At 35.1% G+C, this 26,148-nt stretch overlaps 1 protein-coding gene across 2 annotated transcripts in view; it reads left to right on the forward strand.

Moving 5' to 3' along the window:
• Nucleotides 1-501: 501 nt before the first annotated feature.
• ARHGEF26 (Rho guanine nucleotide exchange factor 26) overlaps nucleotides 502-26,148 on the forward strand; it is a 232,098-nt gene continuing 206,451 nt past the window's right edge. The window contains exons 1-4 of one of the 2 annotated variants that reach the window (XM_053710064.1): nucleotides 502-889; nucleotides 2,055-3,240; nucleotides 7,234-7,273; nucleotides 17,953-18,098. In XM_053710064.1, coding sequence (XP_053566039.1) covers nucleotides 2,143-3,240; nucleotides 7,234-7,273; nucleotides 17,953-18,098 — 1,284 coding nt within the window. In that variant the 5' untranslated portion in view covers nucleotides 502-889; nucleotides 2,055-2,142. Of the gene's footprint in view, nucleotides 890-1,533; nucleotides 1,668-2,054; nucleotides 3,241-7,233; nucleotides 7,274-17,952; nucleotides 18,099-26,148 lie in introns of those variants that run through there. The other variant, XM_053710065.1, reaches the window with a different exon arrangement.

The following is a 26,148-nucleotide window of genomic DNA, read 5'->3' on the forward strand; positions in this document are numbered from 1 at the left end:
GCATTTATTTGAGTACAGGCTCATGGGATCCCCTATGTACAGATCAAAGAGATATGCCCAAAGGTCCGTTTATCTATTTATCTACGGATACATTTTTCACAATAGAGTTTAGAAAACATACACAATTGGGAACAACCTTGTTTATCACAAATTTAATATATATAATTCACACATTTTGTTGTACAACTGTCACATGTTATGATATATACATAAAATAATGGTATAGTCTGAATCTGATAGGTCTGCTGAAAAATACAATACATAATTTGGTGTTTTTCACCAAAAAAAAATACCTGCTACAGTAGGACTTGTGTGAGCAGCACATACAACTCCAAAACAACTTAGCATAGGGGTGGAAATGGCTCAGCAATTAAAAGGTTAAATTATAAAAATAACTTTTGTAGGATTCTACATCACACATTTTGCCACTAGAGGGCAGTAATTCATAGGACAGACAGAAGCAAACTAGTTCTCACAACTCGAAGCTATGATTATAGTCTGGAACCCGATTAGTATTGAGCAGCATTTAACAGAGAGTTTCTTATTCTGGTTGTTTACTTCGGTCAGTAGGTGGATGTTTTCATTGTGCAACCTGGGAGACCAGATCCATATCAGTTTTATGTCATACTCAGTTTGATTAAGACATTTTGGACTCTGATCTTTAATGCCTGTGTGTTCCCTCCCATTGTGAAGCCGGAGGCAGCAGTCCCAGCCGTCCTGGCTTCCAGGCAGGTGGAGCTGCGCCTGTCACAAACTGACCTCTTCAGCTGGCGCCCACAGACAGTCGCTGATCCGCAGCTTCCCATACTGCAGTGTCCTGGTGCCACCAGGAGGGACAAGGCAGCTCTGTACAGAGGGTCAGAATGTAGCGTGACATCTCTAGACTCAAGTAAGTTACAACGCATCAAGCTGGTTTCTATAAGTGACATTTTCCGCAGATTACTTAGAAATACTTACTAAACGGAAAAAAGAATTACATTCCCTGTATGTTTTAAAGACACGTCTTCTGGTCGTTAATATATATATATATATATATATATATATATATATATATATATATATAGCATTTTACTTTGTTCCAACTTTACTATATGACACACCGCAGATTAGCTTTTAAATGTGTTCAATATATAGAAAAATACAATTTACATCACTTTATATATTGTTCAATTAATTGTATGCATGATCCTGAGATAAAACTAGTTAATTCCAAAATTCCAAAGCAAGTTGCAGTCATTAAACATATTTTCAACAGCAGGTGTGCAAACGTAACCATTACTGCAAATGGCTTGACTTGGCAAAGGTGGAATTAATTAGGACTGTAGTTTTTACTCTCTTAAAATGTATATTGTGTGTCTATGTAAAAAAATGCTGATGATTTTTTTTAATGATTAAAATCAATTGTTTGTTGCTTTTATTGTAATTACTTACAAATGTTGCACTTTCCTCTGTTGTTTTATAGACACAAGAAGTTACTGCTTTCGTGTTTCCATAAACTTTTTTAATTTAATGACAGATCAGTTGTCTTAGCTGCCAGATAGAAACTGGAGTATCTTGAAGTTAATTGAAATGCAGTGGTTCTTACCAAGGTTGTGTGAGAGAATAATCCTATTAAGCAACAAGTGAAAGCTTTTAAAACCCGCATACCAGGAGATTTCAGCAGTGATGTAAGAACTAAAGTGCATGTGTGTTTAAATAGCTTTAATAGATTTTCATATTTCTGGGATAAATATCGGCTCTAATATAATTTGACAGTGAGCATTTAGATTCTAAAGTCAAATGTACTAGCTGACAGGATATTTTAAACCAGATTGAAATTTAACATAAATGTGATGCTTATTAGTTGTTGGTGCATTTTTGTAGTAAGTTTTAGCTTTTTTATTGATCAAGGTTATTATTTTTTAATTGTTATTAAATATTTGCATGTTGAATATAGTGCTAATAAAATTGTGTTGTTCATTTACAAATCATTTGGGTTAGTCTCTGGTTGTCTTATTAAGGAATACAAATATTTATTACTCTGATCTGTGGAATGTGACATCCTCTTTTTCTAGGCATGACACAGGGTGGTTGGATCATTCCTGTCCTTTGCTAGGTTTGGTGGATTATTCTTTTTTAGAAGGAAGATGAGCAGACGTTGCTATGGAAGCAGAAAGTGAGGTGGAGTTTTCCAACAATGATGTCAAGTTCATTCCACTGTGGAGGAAATCAAATGCTCACTCTCATCAAGCAGAGGGACATTATTACAGCCACAACCCAAGACCCAGACCTCAGTCTTATCAGAGCCCAAATGGATTGCTGGTTACAGATTTTCCTGTGGAGGACAAGCACTTTTTTACAGTAACACAGCCTGCAGAAAGGATTACAACTTCTCCAGAAAGCAGGATCCCTCAACAAAGGGGGGCTTTATACCATAATTCCAATGGCCGACCACCCTTACCTTCATCATTGTCATTGTCATCTCTGGAATATACAGCAAGGTCACCAAGTAGCAAACGATCTTCTCAGGTATTAAAGGTGGTTTCAAATAATTCTATTACTTTTACTGCCAATGGAAACCTGACATCCCCAAACCAAAAATCAAAATATTCAAACAGGATAACTCATAATGTTAGTTTAACACCTGACAAAGAACAAATTGTTTTTGGGTCCAATTCTGGTTTTTCAGTTAATGGAATGGTGGCGAGCAATAGCCCACCTCTGCAGATGCAGGCCAGGATGAGTACAGCAAATGACCAATCAGATTCTTTATCAGTTTCTCCAAAATCTGTTTCTGAAGAAAAAACAAAGCTCCAAAGGACATCTTCTAATCCCTCTACTTTGACGGAAAAGCAGTCCATAATATTAAGCACAAATAGTACTCCTGCCCTCAAAACAGGGGTTCAACAAATCATCCCCAAGAGTCTAGCTTCAGGAGTAAAAGTGGCCAACAAATCTAGTGTACAGAACAGTCAAAATACTGAGCCTAAGAGAAGGGTTTTAAAGACTCGAAGTATGGTGGAAACCAGCACAGCCCCTTTGGTGGTGGTTGCTCCAGATGATGGAGATGCAGAAGCTGATACAGAGAGTCCAGGAGCTTTGAGGAGAGGGCTAAGGTCTACCTCTTATCGCAGAGCAGTTGTGAGCGGTATTGACTTCAGTGACCAGACAGAGAGAAAGAAAAGCAACAGGATGTCTCAGCCAGTGCTTAAATCGGTTGTAGAGGACAAAGAGAAGTTTTCTAGCTTGGGAAGGATAAAGGTAAGATTGATTCCCCTAATATTGTGTGTCATTAAATAGCAAAACATTATAAGTTTGCAAGATTTTGTTACAATTTGCATCTTTATTTAAAAACATAGTGTGTATACCCATAGAGTACTTGTCTTGTTATTACAAGAACGTATTATTCCCATTACTTCTTTAATTAGTTTGGTTTGGTAAATTCAGCAGTTCATACTTAGATTTGTAAAAAAAAAAAAAAAAAAATATTCTAGATTTTAAGCATGTAGTTTTATACAACTTTCAAATTTTACCTTTTATTACGACACATGGTTTGTTCTTTTTGTATCCTTTTGTTACAGAGAAAACCAGGTTAGGCTTCTAGGAGATGGAAAGCATGCATGTGACTCTAGCAGTCTATGGAAGCAGTGTTTGCAAGAGTGTATAACATTGCTATAAACATTGTTGCAAACACTGCTGCCATAGAGTTTTTAAGACGTGTGCACGGCCCTTGGGCTCCTATCAGCCCATGTAAGCTTAATCTTCAACAAAGCATACAAAGAGCAGAAAGCAAATTTAATAATAGTAGTAAATTGGAAAGTTGTTTAAAACGGCATACTCTTAAGTAAAATTTTGACTTTACTGTCACTTTAGGTACAAATTAGGTTATAAGTATGACAAAATTAACATGTTTACTTGTGAATATTTTTGTGCACACATTTTATAATTTTCTGGTGTTCTTATATTAAAAGAAAAATGGCAAAGCACTAACTAAAAGCTTCAAATGTACTACAGGTATCTATAGACTTACTCTCCAGTACTAATCCTGCATTTATACTCTGATTAATTTACTACACATTTATTTACACACCATTGCCTTGAACAGCCAATTAGAGGCTGCTTAAACTTCGTACAAGGCTATATTGCTCAGGTGATTCAGCCTCTTGATTTAGTTTACTGAATAGAGCTGCCTAAAAATGTATAAAAATCAACCTAAATGAGGGGTAAAGATTAGGAGCAACTACTGAAATAAATGGGGATTTGAATAAGATAAGGTCCACTCTCTCGTTTTATTGCAACAACCCAGGAGATAGGTACACCTCCCCTAAAGAAGCCCAAACAAGCTAAAAAGAATGCCTGGGGTTAGCAAATAGATGAATCCAAAAAATTGGAAGCCAGAACTAGCTGGCCCCTGGATTTGCAAAGCCTGGGGTGAAGAGGTTGTCCTATAAAAAGTCAATGCTCATACCCCTTAAAGGGACATGAAACCTACTTATTTTCTATCATGATTCAGATAGAGCATGAAATAATTTTCCAATTTATTTATATGATCTAATTTTGTTCGTTTTCTTTTTGTATCCTTTTGTTCAAAAGTATTTATATTTAGACTCAAAAGCTGCTGATTGGTGACTGCACATACTGTATATACATCTTATCATTGGCTTTCAGCTAGCTCACAGTAGTGCATTGCTGCTCTTTCAGCAAATGATACCAAGAGAATGAGGCAAGTTAGATAATAGAAGTGTATTGGGAAGTTGTTTAAAATTGTATGCTCTGTCTGAATCATTAAAGAAAAAATGGATTTCAAGTCCCTTTTAAATATTGTTTTAATGAATCACATCATTACAAAAAATACTCTTACATAAGTGCAGTGCTTCTTTTACACTAAATATGTTCATCATAAAAAGTCCTAAAGGTAACTAATTTGACAAAACACCCAGTGTAAACTGCAGAGGCTGGAGAAACTGCTATGTGTCCATGTAAAGAAATAAAGCAGATGTGTTCCTGACTGGAACTTCAGCAGTGGTTATAAAATCAGGGCTGAATTAATTCCATGACTGGAAGTGAGAACTACAGGACATTGTGAAGTTGTGTTGTGGCCCTTTTTAGCAGCCAATGAGTTAATCTCTTCCAGTGGATATCTTTTGCCTGATGTAATTGGTTTCAATAAACATTTTGACAGGAAGCCTAAAATGAATGGCCTATGCATAAAGTTTTTGGGTTCAGGGAACATTAGTTCATATAACTTTCATTGTGCTGTTATTTACACATACTTTCTTAGAAGAATCCTGTTGTGGGGAATTGTCATTGCACAGAAGCATATATGAAATGTCTGTAGAACATACTGATTCCTTGTATAGCTGATGTGTTGTTTTAAATTGACATTGGAATGATGCATGAACTTTAATGCATTCCTTCCGATACTCTGAGGGCTACATCACAGGGAAGTATTTTACAGTATGCATGTTTTATTCATCAATAAACTATTCATAAATGTTTCCCTGTAATGCAGTGCTCATAGGAAATTGAAACATTAATACTTCTCCGGAATCTCCCATGTAGTGCCCAACAATTACTTTTAACTATCCCATACAATATGTCTGTGACTTAAAAGGATATTTAAGTATTTTTTTCTGTGTTGCATCTAAGACATGGTATTTTAAAGTATAATTATTTATTTATTTTAAATCCTATGTTAATTGGTGACTATGCACAAATTACTCTTCCTATGAGCTCACCGGCCATATGCTATTCATGGCAGAAGTGTATAGCTGCGCTGGATCAAACTTTAACTATGTGTTTAACCCACTATGCAGAGGTTAAACAAACAGTGCCATACCGGAATGTAACAGTAAAACGCCCTAGAGTATTAGAGCATTTTTACTATTACATTATTAATCCATTTAAGGCCTTCCGTTTATAATACAACTCTCCAGTGCAACTTATGTGGTACTCCATTTTCTCAAGTACATCTGCATGTATGTGCCTGTCTGGGTTTGATTTGCACCAGTAGTAGATGTTTCAGGACTTTGACCTTATAATAGCAATAGATGTTTTCATGCAAATATGTCCTGTTAGAGATATGAGGAAGGAAGAATATATAGAAGATCCTATGTATCTGCCAATGCCATTGCATTTCAAGGGTTAGATTTAGGGTAACTGTATATGTTCTTTGGTTGGTAACATTTTGAGAATTAGCTCCCTGGCCATACAAGTAAAAAATCAATTTTAGGAGCCACAGTGGTTCCCAGGCTTCTGGGTTTGTCAAGCCCTGCCATGCTCTCCAGGGAACTTGGTGCACAATTGTAGAAAACAGCATTTGGAAAGAAGTATTCAGTGAGGCAGATATTGAGAATTAATTAAATAATGCAATCTATCATAGATAAGGGGGTTTAACCCCTAAATGAAACCTTTTTTTTTTCTATGCAAACTAAACTATAGGAGTGCTTTTAAAATCATTAACATCAACCTCAGAATTAGATGTAAATACTAAGTACTCCTTTGCAAAAGCAGCTGTGTGTTTTCCAGTATCTCTTCTCATAATATTTTAGGCTCTGTCTATCCAGAAAAACAATTTTAAAATCACATTTGATCACAGGCTATATTTAAAGGGACATTATACACTATTTTTTTCTTTGCATAAATGTTTTGTAGATGATCCATTTATATAGCCCATACAGTTTGTTTGTTTTTTAAATGGATCGTTTTGCTTATTTTTAAATAACATTGCTCTGATTTTCAGACTCCTAACCAAGCCACAAAGATTTATGAGAATCCAAACGTATACCTACTCCAGCTTGCTTCTGTTTGTGTAAAGGGTCTTTTCATATGCAAAGGAAGGGGGAGGGGGTGTCTGCTATTTCCCACTTGTAGTGGGTGTTCCAGTAACAGAGCTAAACTGGAAGCTTCTAAGTAAGTTTTTAAATGGTTTTATACTGGATTTTTATATCCGTATCTGACTATCTGTGCATATTATTCTTTATAGTAGTGTTTATTACATACAGTTATATGAAGATTGGTGTATACTCTCCCTTTAAAGGGACAAGCAACTCAAATCTGAAATGCACATGAATGCATTGCAGGTTTGAATTGAAGTAAACGTTAGATTCAGTGATAGCCTTAGCTGTGTGTAGAGTGTATATATAAATGAGTTTTATGTACCTTTTAATTGCTGCCTTTTTATATGAATGATATTTTTAGTTTAAGTTTATATTGAAGTTTAATAGTTATCAATTTTTCTTTTTTTTTCATAAGAGGAAAATCCTGAGAGGACAAGGAACGTTTGATGGAGAAGGTAAATTACAAAATCTAATGGTAAATCTTGCCATATTATTATTTTTTAAATGTATTATTATTATTATTATTATAATATTAATATTTTGATGTCTTTAAAGAACAAAACATAGGAATGCACAAATGGCAGCCAGGTGTACACCCTATAACAGTTTGTTTAAGGAAACTTAAGGAAGTAATACATTAACTACAAGGCTATAGGTACAGGACTCTAGACCATTTAGGAAGCAAGGTCTGAGTTTTAAAATGTTGTTGTTCATTAATTCTGTTCCACACTCTGCTAACCTGGAATGGAAAGATTGACAGTGCTAATGACTTTCTGTTCACCAGCTGGTTAAAGGGATAGTAAAGTAAAATTTAAATTTAAAGTTTTGAGACAGTGCATGCACTTTTAAACAACTTTCCAATTATCTAATTTGCTTTGTTTTCTTGATATCCTTTTTTTAAAAGCATACCTTGGTAGGCTCAAGAGCAATGAAGCACTACTGGGAGCTGGCTGATGATTGGTGACTTCACATATATGTCATGTCATTGGCTCAACTGATGTTTTTATCAATCTCACAGTAGTGCATTGCTGCTCCTTCAACAAAGGACACAAAGATAATTAATAACATTTTGGTCAGATAGGGCATGCAGTTTTAAGACACTTTCCATTTTACTTCCATTATCAATTTTTGCACAGATTTTTTATATGCACACTTTCTGGGGAACTACTGAGCATGTGCACAAGCTCACAGGTTATATGTATACAAGGCTGTGATTGGCTGATGTCTGTCACATGATACAGGGGCTGAAAAATGGGAGATAAAAGACATTTGTCAGAAAAAAATCTGCTTATTTGAAATTGAGAGTAGGTGTTAAATCCTTGTCTTTTTATTAAGCATGTGTTAATTATGCAATTCTACTTCATTGAGTGGTCCTTTAAGTAAATTGGAAGGTTGTTTTAAATGGCATGCTCTGTCGAAGTTATGGAAGAAAAATGTTGGGTTTCATGTCCCATTAATGCAGATTATATTGCGTTAGGATAGCACAAAATATGTTGGTGCGTACATTCTATATCGTACAACATTTTATATTGCTGTAGAGGAAAACCTATACTCTTACAACAACATTCTAGGACTATTTTAAAATTTCAGCATTGAATTTCAAATTATATTAGCATTATTGTTAAAATACTCCAAACAGAAATTTGAAATGTACTACTGCACATTTCACAGTCTACTAGAATGTCTGTATAAAGATAGTCACTGCTTCTACCAATATACTGAGGTGTGTCCTGTAAAATGTTTCTGAATTTTATTGATATATGTACACTTAACATTACTCTGCATTTTTTAGAAAATAGACAACAACATACAATATTTCCTTTTCTCTTAAACTTTGAAAATAAGACCCGTAGAAGGAAAAGAAAGTTGAATGCTATCACTTGTTTGGGTTGAAAGTGTGATTTCCTATGAAAACAGGCCTTCATTTTTATTTTTACTTAAAGGGACAATCTATACCTTAGTGTTCTTAAAGGGGCATTAAACACTTTGAGATGGTAATATAAAATGATAAATTGTATATAATAAAACAATGTCCTCTTTGCCTGTAATCCCATTCTGAAATTGTGAGCTTTTCAGTTCCTGTTAGAAATGGAAGTGCAGAACACTGTTAAATCCAGCACAACCATTGGCTGCACACTCTAGTGTCCTATTTATAACTGACCCTAATTGGCCACAGCAGAGAAGGTAACACAAGTTACAACATGGCAGCTCCCAGTGTTTTATAGACACTAAAACTTTACACTTTTTTTGTCACTTTTTAAACAACTAATGAAACTTTAATAAATACATCTACATGTTAGTCATGGACTAATCTTTTCTTTGAATGCATCATTCTATCTAGCATGTATTTAGTGTTTAATGTCCCTTTAAAGTCGTACCTTCGATTAAGCTGCAAATAGCCTCCTGCACCTTTTCTGTATCATGCAGCATGAATGGTAAAAAAAAGTTATTTAAATTGAATATTGTTTCTGGCCACTTTGAAATGGCTGCCAAGCTCCGCCCACTAATGATGATCTGGGCTGCATATGGCATCCAATTACAAAAGGCTCACTAGTTTGATTCAACAGATTGCCGATGCTATTCAGCAGAGTGGCCAGAAACAATATTCATTTCAAAATAACTTTTTTACTGTTCCTGCTGCATGATATAGAAAAGGTGCAGGAGGCTACTATGGACTATAAAGCTGTGATACTGGGAATAAAATATAGTGGCACAAGATTCCTGAGGTCAGTGCAGTGCACCTTCTCTGACATAAAATCAGTTTTGACTAGAATGTCTCTTTAAAGAAAGTTTCTTCTTGTAGACAAAGGTTTGCACCATGTTAAGCAGCATATAAGATGAAAGCATTAATTATTTTTATAGCAAAAATAACAAACCTAATATAGAACTGATGTTTAAAAGCCAGCTGAGGGGAAGAAACAGTTGTGAAATTTAAGATGCCATGACCCCAACTTCATTTAGTGCATTTACAGATGAATCTGAGGAATATATATACACAGAATGACAGATAATAGAAAAAGTACACACCAGGGACGTGCAGTCATAGGAGGCAGGGGAGGCACTGCTTCCCCTGCCATATGGGGCCAAAGTTTAGTTAAATTTTAATTAAGAAAAAATTGTAAAAAAAAAACAAAAAAAAACTAAAAATTTTTCCACCCATGTAATGCTATGGAGAGGCATAATACAGGACTGCATCTCTTCATAGCAAAACATGGATACATTTCTTCAATAGCAGCAGCGCCACCCACTGGTGGTAACTTCAAACTACCTGAAGAAAAAATAATGACCAATAGGAGGCATCCCTCATGATGCCTCTTAGGGAGAGAGCCAATCAGAGAAGTAAAACTCTTCTTGGCATGATTAGTTATGCAGGATGCAGGGCTGGCCCTGTCTGATGTTCACTTCCTGTTACTGTGATCCAGTCTGGGACCCTCCCACTAGCACAGGCTTCATTAGAAACAAGAGGGGAGAATAAGGACTGCAGGAAGAAGTGCACAGTAAGGGGTAGGGTTTATAGCTTTACTCATTCTGTTAAATGATAGTGTTAATATTAATGCTTTTATTGTGATCTGTAAGCTTTCTACTTATTAACAATGTTGACTGTTGTGACTGAGGAGTGCTGGTAATGATTATAGCTTCCCACATTTTGCTGGCAGTTTATTTTAACTTTTTATTGCGAATATTTTGTTTTTAATGTGATCTGGTAATTTGCTGCTTTTTAACCAGTTAACAACATTGACTGCAGAGCATGCTTTATTACTACAGCTCTCAGTAAGTGTTGTCACTAGCTGGTGCCCTTGTGCAAAAAAGGAAATGCTAGTGCCTTTTTTATGCAGGAACCTCTCCTGGTCTGTATAATAAATGATGCTTTATTACTACAGCTCTCAGTAAGTATTGTGTTGTCACTAGCTGGTGCCCTTGTGCAAAAAAGTAAATGCTAGTGCTTTTTTATGCAGGAACCTCTTCTGGTCTGTATAATAAATGCTTTATTACTACAGCTCTCAGTAAGTATTGTGTTGTCACTAGCTGGTGCCCTTGTGCAAAAAAGGAAAAGCTAGTGCCTTTTTTTATGCAGGAACCTCTCCTGGTCTGTATAATAAATGATGCTTTATTACTACAGCTCTCATTAAGTATTGTGGTGTCACTAGCTAGTGCCCTTGTGCAAAAAAGGAAATGCTAGTGCCTTTTTTATGCAGGAACCTCTCCTGGTCTGTATAATAAATGATGCTTTATTACTACAGCTCTCAGTAAGTATTGTGTTGTCACTAGCTGGTGCCCTTGTGCAAAAAAGTAAATGCTAGTGCTTTTTTTTTATGCAGGAACCTCTTCTGGTCTGTATAATAAACAATGTACATTCCCTCCTGTAAAACAGTCAGTGCTGAGTACACTCCTATGTCACCCAAGATATAAGGTGAGATCTACTGGGTCTAGACACTTCTGAGTATCTTAGTTATGTGCACTGAAAACTAAAGAGAACAAAACTGTGCTGATTTTGTTTCTATGTATGTGGATTAGATAGACTGATTGAGTTAAGGTCAGTACTTCACTCTGTCATCCTAATGTTGTTTTCCTTCAATAAATACAGTTTTTTTACTGCAGTTTCCCATGCTTTGGGGTTTTCCTGTTTATAACACCTCATCTCATCTGTCTGTCATTTATTAAAAAGCATAGTTTTTATATTTTTAGTATTAAAAAATTATTTTATATGATATATTATTATTATTAGTGGTTTTCATATTAAATCCACAAGTGAGCTGTGATATCTCTCAGTGAATGTATGGGGACAAGGAGTCTTGCATCTTGTCTGGTATATTGTGGCATTTAGCTGGCATTCATGTGAGTAGGGGAACTGATTGGCAGATTTAATATGGTATATGATGAGTGGCATAAATGAGGGAAGGGAGTCATGTGGCAGAAAACTGTAATAAGTGGTTGTAAAAGGCCCTTAATCTTAATCAAATGTAGTGTATTACTGGCACACAGTAAGTAGGAGCAGGGGGGCACTCCATCTTGTCAAGTACAACTGGCATATAATATTAATAAAACATTTTATTCAACTATTATATATTTAACTCATGTAAAAGTCACATGGAAGTGTGTATGTGTGTGTGCTTGTCTGTATATATTTGTGGATTAGCCAGCCTCTTAGTGTGTATTCCTGTGGGTGCTTGTGTATGTGTGAGTGATGATGTATGTGGCTTCTTGTCTGTGCTTTTTGGGTGCCTGTTTGTGTGCATGTGGTGCCTGGTTTTGTGTATGTTGTTTCCTATGTGTATATGGTATCTGATGGTGCTTGCGTGTCTGTGCGTGTCTGTCTGTGTGAGTCTTCTTGTATATTTCTGTGTGTGATTCTGTATGTGTCTGTTTCTGTGTGTGTCACTGTGTGTGTTAGTGCCTCTGTATGTCCTAGTGTGTTTCTGTGTGTATGTGAATCTATGTTTGTGAGTGTGTTTCTATGTATGTGTGGGGGCCCTGAATAATGGTTTTGTAAGGGGCTGTACAAGGATGTCAGTAGTATGTTAGGACTGTACATGGATGTCAGCAGTTTTCTGGAAATGTACATGATGTCAGCAGTATGCTAGGGCTATGCATTGATGTTAGAAAAAATAAATATATATGTTTTTTTCCATTAAAAATCTTTTTTTATAGCCTTATTTCTATCATTTTCTTAGGTGCTTTACTTCCCTTGTAATTTAACTATTAGATATAGAATTTCATAGTGGGCAGGGGTTTAGTACTTGGGCCACTGAATTGTACTCGCCCCCTGGTTCCAAAATTGCCAGTCATCCCCTGCATTTTTATGCATTAGTTGCATTAGGGAGTTTCTGGTTTTAACATGTGGTCAGATTGTTTGGAAGCCTTCTTTGTGTGCTTGCAAGTATTTCATCCTGCCTGGGTCAGAATTCAGTCTACACCAAAATCGCTATTATTTAAAAAGATAGATAACACCTTTATTACCCATTCCCCAGCTTTGCACAATTAACATTGTTATATTAATATACTTTATAACCGTTTAATCTCTAAATTTCTGACTGTTTAAGCCACTACAGACAGCCTCTTATCACATGCTTTTTTATTAGCTTTTTTACAAAAAGAGACTGCTAATTTATGTGTGTCATATAGATAACATTGTGCTCTCTCCTGTGGGGTTGTGCAGGACACAGCACTAACTGGCTTAAATGCAAGTCAATAGATAATAAATAAATAAATAGCCCTGAGATAAGGGGACTGTCTACAGAGGCTTAAATACAAGATATTAGATAATATTCTAATCATCATTGTGTAACCGGCTAATTTAATCGTAAATTTAAGTTACCTCTATTAGGTTCATATATGTGCTTCTCAGGCCTATCATAGCCACTGCCTCACTAGCCTCTGAGCTCACTGCACGTCACTGGTACACACAGATGTCAAGTGAGAGTGACATGATCAAAAAAAATTATATATATATATATTATATAATATATCATTTGAAAAAGCAACAGAGATCCAGTACTCACTTTCAAAAACCAGCTGCCAGGGTGCAATTTAAATCATAACATAAAAGCCAAAAAATCCAGGAAAGCATTCGCCGTTACTATTAATTAGTTTATTAACGTGGTAAAGGTTTTCGGGGTCTCCCCCATCCTCTGACTGAGGACGGGGAAGACCCCGAAAACATTTTCCACGTTAATAAACTAATTAATAGTAATGGCAAGTGCTTTCCTGGAAAATATATATATATATATATATATATATATATATATATATATATATATATATATATATATATATATATATATATATATATATAAACATGGAAGGGAACTGCACTCCAAGACCGGATCAGGTACACATCCTGTGACTCAGCAACATCCAGCCCTGGGTGCTAAATAGCACTCCAAAAAAGCTGTGATGTCACCAGAGCCACAGGCAGTTAACCCCAGTCCGGAATGGGTGCAAGAAACAAGGGGGATTACAAATAAAAAGGTAATACAAAACATCGAAACACCCAGCACTCACCAGCTAGCTCACAGCTAAGATAAAATCACAACTGGAATGGTTAGTAACCGCATCTGGCCAAATGGGAAAGCTCAGGCACCAAGTCAAGGTCCTTTCCATTGCCTGAGTCCCTAACACAGCCACACTATCATGCGAGCTCACAAAGCCAAACAGACTGAGAACAAAGAAGGGGTGCACAGGTGGATGTAATCACCCATAGAAAATACAAAACATGGAAGGGAACTGCACTCCAAGACCGGATCAGGTACACATCCTGTGACTCAACAACATCCAGCCCTGGGTGCTAAAAAGCACATAAAAGCCAAAAAATCCAGGAAAGCATTTGCCGTTACTATTAATTAGTTTATTAACGTGGTAAAGGTTTTCGGGGTCTCCCCCATCCTCTGACTGAAAGCAAGTGCTTTCCTGGAATAATGAAGACAACCATCATTAAAACATATGATATTCCTATAGGTAAACACTTCAATATTCAAAAACCATCAGGAAACTAAAGGTGAATTTCAAAACATGCAAAGGAAGATAATGGGACTGTAAAATTTGATTTCTATGTGGATAAAAGTTGCTTCATTGTTTGAGTTCCTAAATACACTATTCCTGCCTAGATAAGACCCACTACCCACTCAATGCACGTTGTAACTCACTGGAATTTATTGCAATTCGTTTTTCTTGCCCCATTGTGTGCATGATCTAAGGTACAATAACAGTTCCCCGAAGGCCACTAGCCTCTCCACATATTCTTGTAAAAAAATTCCTTTTGATTTTGTTTTTTCACATAACGAATGCTTCCAATATGAATTAAATGTATATTTTTGTTTTTATACTGTATATGTCTGAGCATCATTTGTAAAAGTTCACACTTGTTTTTCTTCTCATCTACTAAAAAGCACATCACTTTTTTGTTATTTTTATTCATGTAGGTATTTATTTTCTGTCACTTTTTACATTTTCTTTGACTATATGTGTGGTTTGCTGCTACATGCACCTGATATCATATTTCACCACTGATTGGTTAAAGGTACATGAAACCCAATTTTTTTTTATCTCATGATTCAGTTAAAAAATACAATTTTAAACAACTTTCTTATTTACTTCAATTATCTGATTTGTTTTATTCTCTATTCTATATATATATATATATATACAGCCACCAATCAACAGCTAGAACCTAGGTTCTCTGCTGCTCTTGAGCTTGCCAAGATAAACCTTTCAGCAAAGGATAACAAGAGTATGAAGCAGATTAAATATTAGAAGTAAATTAAAAAGTTGTTTAAAATTGTATTCTCTATCTGAATCATGAAAGAAAAAATTTGTGTTTCATGTCCCTTTAAGAGTTAACAAATGTATATAAAGTGTAAAAAAACACACACAAAAAAAGTTAGGAGCCAGAAGTAAAATACAGACATCTGACGCTTATTGTAACTTATTCCGAAAATGGTTGCTATGACATTAAAGAAACATAAACAAGTTCCAGTTTGAGTCCCTCAGGGTCCTTAGTTTTCTGAGGGCATGGGGGTTTCTCGTGGATCCCCTTAGGAGGCCCACTCCATGGGAGATCAGATGGAAAAGTGAGTCTAAACACCCCAAACTTTTAACAATTCATTATAACCTTCTTTTATCAGATCTTACTCTGTGGGTACCGTGGCAATATAAAGCGTGGAACAGGGAAATTGGCACTAATTTCTCTGACCAAGATTGGGAAGGTGCTATTGTGTTAACCAAAAGAACTATACACTGCGTCACTATGTTGGAAGTCTACATCAAAGTGCTATTGAAGTGGCATAGGACTCCTGCAAGACTGGCTAAAATGTATCCCACAGCCTCACCGTTGTGCTGGCGAGGATGCGGTATAGTTGGCTCAGATTTGCATATTTGGTGGGAATGCCCAAAAATAGCCCCATTATGGAGAGAGATTAAGGGACTGTGTAACTCATTGAACCTTATCCTCGAGATCTCATCCGCCAACGCTTTGTTACACGTTTTAGGAAATGATACGCCACAGGTGTCAAAGAGATTGCTGATATATATATTTACGGCAGTTAAGTTGTGCATCGCACGAGCCTGGAAATCTCTTGAACCCCCTAGTCTAGTAGAAATATATGCAGTAATTGACTACATGTCCAATATGGAGAGATTTTTCTTTAATTCGATTGATCAGATGGACACCTACTGGCTAATATGGGATACCTGGTGCACAAACGTTGAAAATTCTTTAGGCCAACTTATTCTTAAAAAAAAAATAAGAATTATTTTAACCTCCCCACTCACCACCTCCCTCCCCCCCCCCCCTTTTTTTTTTTTCCTTCTTCTCCTTCCCAGCTCTTACTAATTTTCCCCTCTTTATCTTGCTCAGACCTCTCCAATTACCTATTACCTCTATAGGAAGATCCGAGACTTGACCTATTACTAGCCCATAGTTTCACAGAATTAAACTGCAAACTATAACTATGTTTTTCCTTCTTTTGTTGGACATATTACTAAATTATAGGGACCATGTGCTGTACCATAAGTATATAATATATATGTTTGATACCACCTGAAACAGTTGTGCAAAGTTTATATCTAAGGTTTATCTTGTATACACCTGTAATTAGAAACTATCTACACGGTTATTTATGATCTATATACATAAGGTTTGCTCATTATTTGTATTTTGATTGACACCATGTATATTTATCCACAAAAAGGTTTTATTCTTATCTGTATTTTGATTGACACCATGTATACAATTCTTTATATTGGTTCTTTGTATGACAATGAAAAATCATTCAATTAAAATTATTTGGAAAAAAAAAAAATGAAACATAAACAAACACTTATTTACTGCATGATGACTATTGATTTGATGTTTTCTCAAAGTGTAAAGTACAACCTTGTACTATTTGACATTGTCCAGACAAAAGCAGCTCTACAACCAAATCAATCTGTAGACAATACTAAAAAGGTTTTCTTTAGATGGACATTGTAGGGAGACGGTAAATAGCGTTGGCAATTAGTAAGAAAAGAACAAATATATGTTGAGGAGAGATTCATTGGAAATATATTTTTCTCAAAAAAAAAATGTTTTGTCAGTATGCAATAAAAGTAGATACCTGCATCAGCTGGCTAAAAAAGTGATGATCATATGTGTTTGGGAGTTGATGTCAAGAACTAAACATTGATTCATATAGAACAACTTTTCAATGTATATCAAGCTTTTTTTTTTTTTTTTTTTTTTTGGTATGCTTTGGAGCGTGCACATGTCTAGCATTCTAGGGAAGCAGTGTTTGCAACTATGTATTACATTGTTATACACATTGTTGCAAACACTGCTGTCAGATGTCTAAAGACGTGCATGCTGCTGAGCTCACCTAGGATTACACTTATCAAAATTGATAATAGAAGTAAATTTGAAAATTATTTAAAATTCTATGCTCTTAATTTTGCGTTTAATTCTGACTTTACTGTCCCTTTAAATGGTGACTAAACTCAGCATTTAATCTCCTATTATTTATTTCTGCCTGCTTTTGCTGTAAAATACCTATAAAATGTATGCTAGCTCCACTTACTTCCGGGTAGAATGTAATACCTAACTCATACTTAATAATGGTGACATTGACCTGCTCCTTGATTGATTGGGTGGGGTCATACCAGGAACATGGATTCCATCAGGCTTTTTAAAAGGTGTTTACCTGAAGTGCTCTTGATTTGCAAATCCTGATAACAAAATGAAAGTGTTAAAATGTTATAAGACATTCATTTTCCAGTGTAGTGCTGAGTTGCTGATATATTCTATAAATGTAAAGCCCCTTTCATACAGACTCTTGGCCCATGGGGGAATGGGCAGCGGAAGAGTTGTGTCCTGAAAATAAAACTAATTTATTCCAGTCAGGTTTTTTAAACATTTGTGTTATCGGTCGCAAGTGATGGCCCTTGTGCTTTTCTCCTGGGCAGAAAAATTATCTTCCATTCTTTACCCCCTGAAAAACACAGTCTATATTACCTGCAGTTCCTATTCACTCTGCTTTTTCTGCTTCCCTCTTGGTCTGGGTCATCTTTCTTGCATGTCAATGTGAGACGTCACTTTGTAAAATTGTGTTTTATTTTGTTAACAATCTTTTATATGTATAATATATATTTTTTTATTTTTTTGCAGAGAATGCTGTACTGTACCAAAACTATAAGGAAAAAGCTTTGGATATTGATTCAGATGAGGATGCAGATTCCAAAGAACAGAAAACTGAAGATAGAATTATTGTTGAATATAAACCTTTACGCTCAACCTGGAGTCAACTTTCAGTGGTATGTGTCTTGGAGTGTTATGGGTTAAATGTGCTTTAATAATAAAATATGTAATAATTTGTTGTAGTAGGTACAATTAGTTTCCCACATTACATTTTGTTCTGTTCAGACTGTGTGTGTGTATATTGGTATCAGTCTTAAAGATTAAATATATACTTCTTGTTTCATAGTCTGCGATCCATTATAGCAGGCAGTCTGTGAAACGGTAAAATCCTCCAAATTTTCTCCTAAAGATTTTGGGTTTTGAAGGATATAAAAACATTTAAGCCTAAATTACAAGTGGAGCACACACACATTTTTGTGCTCATATTACAACCCCTATTTTTTTTTTTTTTTTTTAAATATATATTTTTTTTTTTTCAAAACTTCATTGAAGAAGTTAAAATAAGTACAAGTAAATGCAAGAGATCAATGAAAGAAAACAAAATGTTCAGATAACAATATTGGCTAATTGAATACAAAAAAAACAAGTAGGATATTGAAGGCGAGAGTCACCTATTTTTTATTTTTTTATCACTCGAGATAGGGCTCCATTTATTAAAGGTGGGGCAGACATATGATTTGCTGCTGTGAACATATTCGCCGGACCTTGCAGCATACACCGGCTACATTTAACATTGCATAAACAATTGCTTGTTCAATGCTGCCCCCTGCTCACTGGTGGCCAGTCGACCACAAGCAGGGGCTGTCAATCATCCCAATCGGATCAGGATATTTTTACTTGGTTTGGGTCACCACTTTAGGTGGCAGAGAGGTTAATTAGCAGTGCTAAATTTTACAGCAGTATTTTGGATTGTGCTCGAACCAAACTCTTAACTCACCATTTGTAATTTGATAGTAAAGGGTTTGCTAAAAAGTTGGTTTCATTCAGATGCTGTTGTTAACATTTGTAAACATCCACTTGTAATACAATATTGTGTGTTCTTCTTAGTGTGAGATCAAGCGCAAGATGATGCACCCTCTATTTGTAATCTATATCTTATTCAGCATACTAGATGCATCATCTGTAATAGCCAGTTTGTTTCTTTAGAATTACATTGTCTGTCCTCTATCCATCAATACTAAGGAAACATACAGTTTAAAACCATTTTTCATGAATATAACTGTGTGAGGGTCAATAAAATAAATGTATTAAACTGCAATGTTCATAATAGCTGTGACCCTATATTATCAGTGTTTATTATTTTGTAGAGGTTTATTTTATTCCATGCTCCGCACCTATATGTGTACTACAGAATTAGCCATATCATTGTACTCTGTGCAAGTTCACTGTATTGTATTTACAAGTATTAACGCTGTTAATTTTCACAGCAGTTCCTCACAGTGACAGGTTTAATAATGGTGTACACTTTCCCTTCAAGCAACTAAATCTTTATCCTTTCCCTATACATGAAGCATTTTTCCCATCGTTTACACAGTAGAAGAGGGAATAGCTTGCAAAGCACCCATCTATTGTTTCTGAATACACAACAATGTAGATCTTTGTGGTTAGAGAAGTTGGGAGGGAGCGGCTCTGTGCTGTGGGAAGCTGTGAGGGAACCTTGGGAAGTAGCGTAGCTGCAGAGAAGAGTTTCAGTGTACGATGTTCAATGTGTGTAATGGTTTTTGTTAACGGTAATTGAAATGCGGATTTCTTTTGGATGAAGCTTGTGTTTTTGTTGAACCAAAGCCAGCCATTTCATTGAGTAAGGTTGACTCAGTAGGCAGCTAAGCTGTAGCTCTTCTCTGGGCTTAACAGTAGAAAAACACAAATTTATTTTATTATTATGAAATGATTTCTCTGCTTGTTGGAATTCCTTACTGTCAATAGATGGTGGTGAAGATGTGATGACATGTATGGGTTTTAATGTGTTCATACATGTTAGTTGTTTTTTTTTACAGCAGGTTTATGGTTAAAACATAAAAACATCTCTATCTTGAACATGGTTACACATTTCACCAGTCCAATCAAATTATTATTGTTTCTTTAAAGTCCTTTGTTTCATACTTTTGAAGAAAAAAAAAGTGTTAAGTTATCTTTACTGTCTACTGCTATCAAATGTAATCTTGCTCTCTCTTTGTAAATGAATCATAACACACACATATGCTCCTTAGATGTGCCTTAGTGAAGAGTGGGCTTTTAAAGGACCACTAAACCACAGAATGATTGCATAGTTTACCTGATAAAAAAGACAATGCTGTAGCACTTTGAATCTGAAATGAGCACTAGAATATATTTTCCTCCCCTGTATTAGGTGACAGCTGCCAGTCAATCACAAAATGAATATACATATATACTGTACATTATTGCACATGCTCAATAGGAGATGAGCCTAAGCAAGTGTGTATATAAAAGAATATGCAAATTTTATTAATGGAAGTATATTGGAAAGTTGTTTTTATTGCATGATTTATCTGAATCATAAAACTTTCATTTTGACTTTAGTGATTCTTTAAACTATGGGTGTCCAAAGCATTATTATGGTGTTAAGTTGAATAAAACACTTTTAATGGTTTCACTAAATAAAATAAAAAATGTGGAGAGTTTTATAATTAATTGATCAAGCTCAAGAGCTGATTGATATTAACAGGACAGTTTATGCTGTTACATATTGGCTGTCCTGTGAAAATTAGTAAAGTATCTTGTGATAGGAGGGGCTGAAATGAATGATGGTAGAATTTAATTGATGCTGTAGTTTTCCTGGGCATCTTTGAGGTCACAAAAGATCAATGCTAATATAGTGTGCTGTATACGTTAAGTGACATAATATGATTGCCCTACATTTTGCTTGCACAACACACCAAGCTGTGAAAAGTGAGAATCAGGAGGAGACGCATAATAGTAGAAGTTGAAATAGGGAGATAAGGAAATCCCCTTCCTCTTTATTGTCAAATTGTAATGCGTTAGAATCTGACATGTGATGAAAAAGTTATTGCAGAGTTTCTAAATGATTTACTCTCTTAAACGCTAAGAAATTGTATAGTTGTGTTCGGTGATCTTACTTGGATGAAAGTGTTGCTGAGACTTATACTCAATAAGTTGGCTTTTGTTGTACATATGTTGCAGTCTGATGGTTTATTGTGTGTGTAAAAAAAACTCAACCTCTTAAACTGTGTTCTTGTTAAAAATGTAGATTCAGGCCGTAAAAGTAATAAAAGTAGTACATGTACAATTTTACAGCAAGTTTAGAGCCAGATGCCATTTGGGATCAGTACCATGGTTTGTCCCATCCGGAAGTTTGCATATGAGATTCCAACCAGCACATTACTTGCAGATACTGTTTATAAGCTTGAGCTCGACTTATAGCTTGGATGGAATAGAGAAACTGGTCAAAATTGATGGTCAGATCAAAGTGGAATAAAAATACTAGTGTTAATTGGGGATATTACATTAACATTTGGTAGATATTACATTTAAAAATGTTTAATGGATCAATTCAAACCCTTATGTGTTAAAAAAGGTGCAAATTGTATCTATTGTTTTTTTTGTACTCAAACAAAACAAAAAGCGCTCCAGAGATTCAAAGTGTATATGAAAGAGAAAATTAGTTTCTTGTGCTTCTGAAAATGTTGTAATTTCAGTGGGCATAAACCCTTAAGAAAAATTAGGCTGTTTGGCTTCAGTACACTCTAAAAACATCCACCAACTATCAAAGTTAGTAGTAGTAAGTAAAAAATCCAATTTATTGTGAAAATGTGAACATAAAGATGAGTGAAGGTTGGCTAGCAATAGCCGACACATTAGAGAGAGCCATAATAATTTAAAAACTTTGCCCTATATTATTTTTATTATTATTACTATTATTATTATTATTACTATTACTTTAATTATTCCCTTATGTTTGTTTTAGTTCCAGTTGGGTATCTACATGCTTCTCAGCACTGATCTCAAGGTCTAAAAATACATCCTTATATTCAGGGTATAAACAGCCTTTTCTTTTTAGTATTAAATGCCCTTTAAATCTGGTTCTCTGTATGATGGTTTTGGCATTATTAGTTAAGCATGTATTCTAAAAAAATAAAAACACAAATCTCAGAAACACACATTCATTTATGGAAGAAAACAACAAAACCAGAGTGCTCTATCAAGTATGTTCTTCAACTAATGTGTGTTTCTGAGATTTCCCTTATCCTGGGTCTGTTTATGTAATGCTATTGACATAAATCATAATATTCACCAATATGTTTTATAATGTGCATGGGGAGACGATCTAAGGATTGTGTATAGGAGACAGCTGTTACACTGAATGTTTCCTTTCTCCTACTAGAATGGTGTGAATTACTCAAAGCCATTTTGGTCCCTGGTACCAGCTGAAGCAGATAAGAGCACATTGGAATCCGGCCAATGGAGACTTAGAGCAATTAACACAGTGTAAATATGTCATTATGTGCTTAGCATGAGGTGGACCATGAGCTGATAAAACTTTTATACAACAAGATGAGATACATTTGTCTTATAGTTTTATAACCCTGTTCTTAAAATGTTTTCAAAGCATCCGAATAGCACTTTAAATGTCACCATGATACTGTAGCTCAGTTTTACCATGTCAGGTAAATCACACGTTTGATGCAAAAGACAATAATATATAGCCGGGACCTCTGGGTGTGCATTACTGTATTGAAAAGTAAAGCTAGGAGCTCAGGAGTCTCTCGCAATCTATGGCAACAGCGTTTGTTTCCTACAATGTTGCAAGCACTGCTGCCAAATGGCTAAAGACATGTATGCACGTTTCTTAAAGGGACAGTACACTGTAAAATTGTTTTTCCATAAATGTATTTTAAATGACTTGTTATACCAACTGCAGAGTATAAAATATTTGAGAAATTGCATTTTCAGGTTTATTTGTGTATCTGAAGTAGCTGGTTTTGTGCTTTGAAACCACAGCCTATTACAATGGGTTGAGCTTCAGGTAATATCAGATCTCATTATGTTATCACTTTTATGTACACAGACTTGCTTCCTTATCTTATATTTGTTTGGAACACCAACTCAATACATAGAGAGAACAATGGAACATTATCATTTTATTACTTAACTATCATGCCCCCCCACTGAGGGTGTAATCTCTTCTGCTGGCTGTGTTTACTTAGGCTTGTCAGTATACGCCAGTATCAAAACTTTCAGTATAGGTTGGGAAACCACAAGCTAAATCAGCTATTTCAAATGCTGAAATATGAGTAAAGGAGCTACTTGCAACCAATTTAATACACTCTAGCAGGTAAAAAGGATCATTGGGAAAAATTTAAAGGGGAGAAAGTTTTTGGGTGAACTGTCCCTTTAACTCACAGAAGATTACTCTTTAATAAAGGATACCAAGAGAGCTAAGCAAAATTAATAACATTGTTCCTTCTAAGTATTGTATAGAGACAGAGATAAGAAAGGAAAGCATTTGAGTGATAAGGATGTCTGATCAGTCTTAAAGGACCAATCAACACAGTAGATTTGCATAATCAACAAATGCAAGATAACAATACAATACAATAGCATTTACTCTGAATTTCAAGTAAGTAGTAGATTTTTTTCCAACAAATTTCAAAGTTATGTATATTTCCACTCCCCCTTTACCATGTGATAGCAATCAGCCAATCACAAATGCATATACGTATAGTCTGAGTTCTTGCACATGCTCAGTAGGAGCTGGTGACTCAAAAAGTGTAAATATAAAAGAATGTGCACATTTTTTTTAATGGAAGTAAATTGGAAAGTTGTTTAAAATTACATGCTGTATCTGAATCGAAAATTTTATTTGACCTGAGTGTCCCATTTTGATGGGTTGTGGTTTCAAAGAGCAGGGGGGGTAAGAGCTGTTTGGGAGAAATCAGAGAGGTGGGAGGTGTCAGATGAGAAGGCAATTCTTACACTAGAATACTATAACCCTTGCTAGCAAACTAACCCCTTCACTGCCAATAATGGTAGCTGCAATTAGCAGGCTTCTAATTACCAAATAACAATGGCAAAGCCCTGCATTTATGCTATTTGTGACTAAAGGGGACCCCAGAGAAGCTTTTACATCCATGTGTGTTATAACTGCACAAGTGGCATGTAAATAATTTCAGTGAGAAACACAAAGTTTGTGAAAAAGTTAATGATTTTTATTATATGATCTAATTTGGCACCAAAACAGTGTCATAAAATATACCAAAATGGGTGTAGCTTAATACCTTGAGTTGTCTACTAGAAAAAATATAAAGTTTTGATAGGTAAATAAAAAAAGGCTCTAGTCTATTTCTGTTTAAATACAGTAATAGCAAAAATGCTAAAATTTCAGTGGTGTTTTGGGCAAAATAAATTGTCTAAAATTTCTGGTAGCAAAGGAGTTAATGTATGAAAACGTTGGACACCTGCAGTATACTGTTTCCATCTTCATATGCTAGTGTGTAATAATGAAATGTGAGCAAAATTTAACCATTAGACCAATCACATATGTGAATTAAAACTTCCGGTAAAGTTTGTGTTTTTTTTAACCTATTCCGTGGATCCTTTGTTTTATTTTCATGTGGATGTACCTATCCCTTCCGACCTTATGAATATATCTATAAGATTTGTCTGCTAAACGTCTTGTTTTTCAGATTGCGAGTATGTCTGGTGCTAGTTAATAATTCTTTATAATGAAAAATATATGCAGTACGCATAGGGTTAGTGCTGAATACATCCAACCTGTAGCAAAAAAAGGAACATATTTTTTTTTCTGCTGGGATTATATTGATAAGATTTGTACTTATGTACTTAAGTATATGAGTCACTTTATGTATCAGAAGCTAACACAAGGAAGTAAACATGAAAAATCGACATATTAAAGGGACAGTAAACATCTTGAAATTTTTATTCAAACAGTTTAGTTATGCAGAATAAAACAAATTTACAATATCATTTTTTTTAATTTAATTTGCCCCCTTTACATGTAGTTTAGCTCTGAAAATAGAGCAATTTCTAACTCTCCGCTCTTAAAATGCACCTGCTGACTTCTGAAGGCTATAACCATGTTACATATCTATTTGTAATTGGCTTTAACTGATAACCACTGCAAAACAATGCACTTTATACTAACATTATGATATTGGCTAGCTTTGTTGTCTGCAAATTAAATCCCTGATTGGCTCCTCCAAATAAAGCAAATGGTGGGTGGACTTTGGCTATTGAAAAATATTTGCAGTTAAAGGATGTTAATTTGTTTTAAAAATATTAAGACTTGGCTGATTATGTCTTTCTTTAGCAACACAACATAATCCTGTAATAACAAGGTGTTTACTGTCCCTTTAAGATGAGCTGGCTTTGCTCAAGGAATTTTGTTAAACAGGCTTTTCAGCATAGTACTTAGATTTAAATTTAAAAAAATAGCTTCCAGTCAGTTACAGCGCTATACTTGTTTAATAAAGCATTTGTCATAGAAGGGAATGTTATTCAACACTCACTGTTGATGATATATTTTTGTAGACTAGTGGCCGAGCCATGGTTTTCTGAAAATGTTAATATTAGCAGCACTTTTTATCCCTTTTTGAGAGTTCAGTAGGATTCCAGTTGTTATAATTCTTTTACAGGTATTATGTAGACAGGGCATGCAATTTTCAGAGACTTTTCATTTTATTTTATTGATCAAATTTTCTTTGTTTAAAAGCATATCTAGGTAGGTGCAGGAGCAGAAATGCTCTTTTTGGAGTTAGCTTGTGATTGGTGGCTACACACACACACACATGCCTATTGTCATTGGCTTAACAGATATGTAGTAGTGCATTGCTATGTGGAGCTGACTTTAAATATGTGTTTAACCCATTTCCAGAAGTTAAACTCATACAGAATTTTGTAATCCCATCATTGGGTGAATATAACAGAGCATTTTCTGTTTTGCATGCTTATGTCTTTTTAAAGGGACAGTCTACAATTTATTTGTTATTGTTTTAAAAGATAGATAATCCCTTTATTAGCCATTCCCCAGATTTGCATAACCAACACAGTTATATTAATACACTTTTTACCTCTGTGATTACCTTGTATCTAAGCGTCTTCTGACAGCCCCCTGATAACATAACTTAGTATTATCTATTGACTTGCAGTTAGTACTGTACTGTGTTT

The sequence above is a fragment of the Bombina bombina genome, chromosome 4, assembly GCF_027579735.1.
Source record: "Bombina bombina isolate aBomBom1 chromosome 4, aBomBom1.pri, whole genome shotgun sequence".
NCBI lineage: Eukaryota > Metazoa > Chordata > Amphibia > Anura > Bombinatoridae > Bombina > Bombina bombina.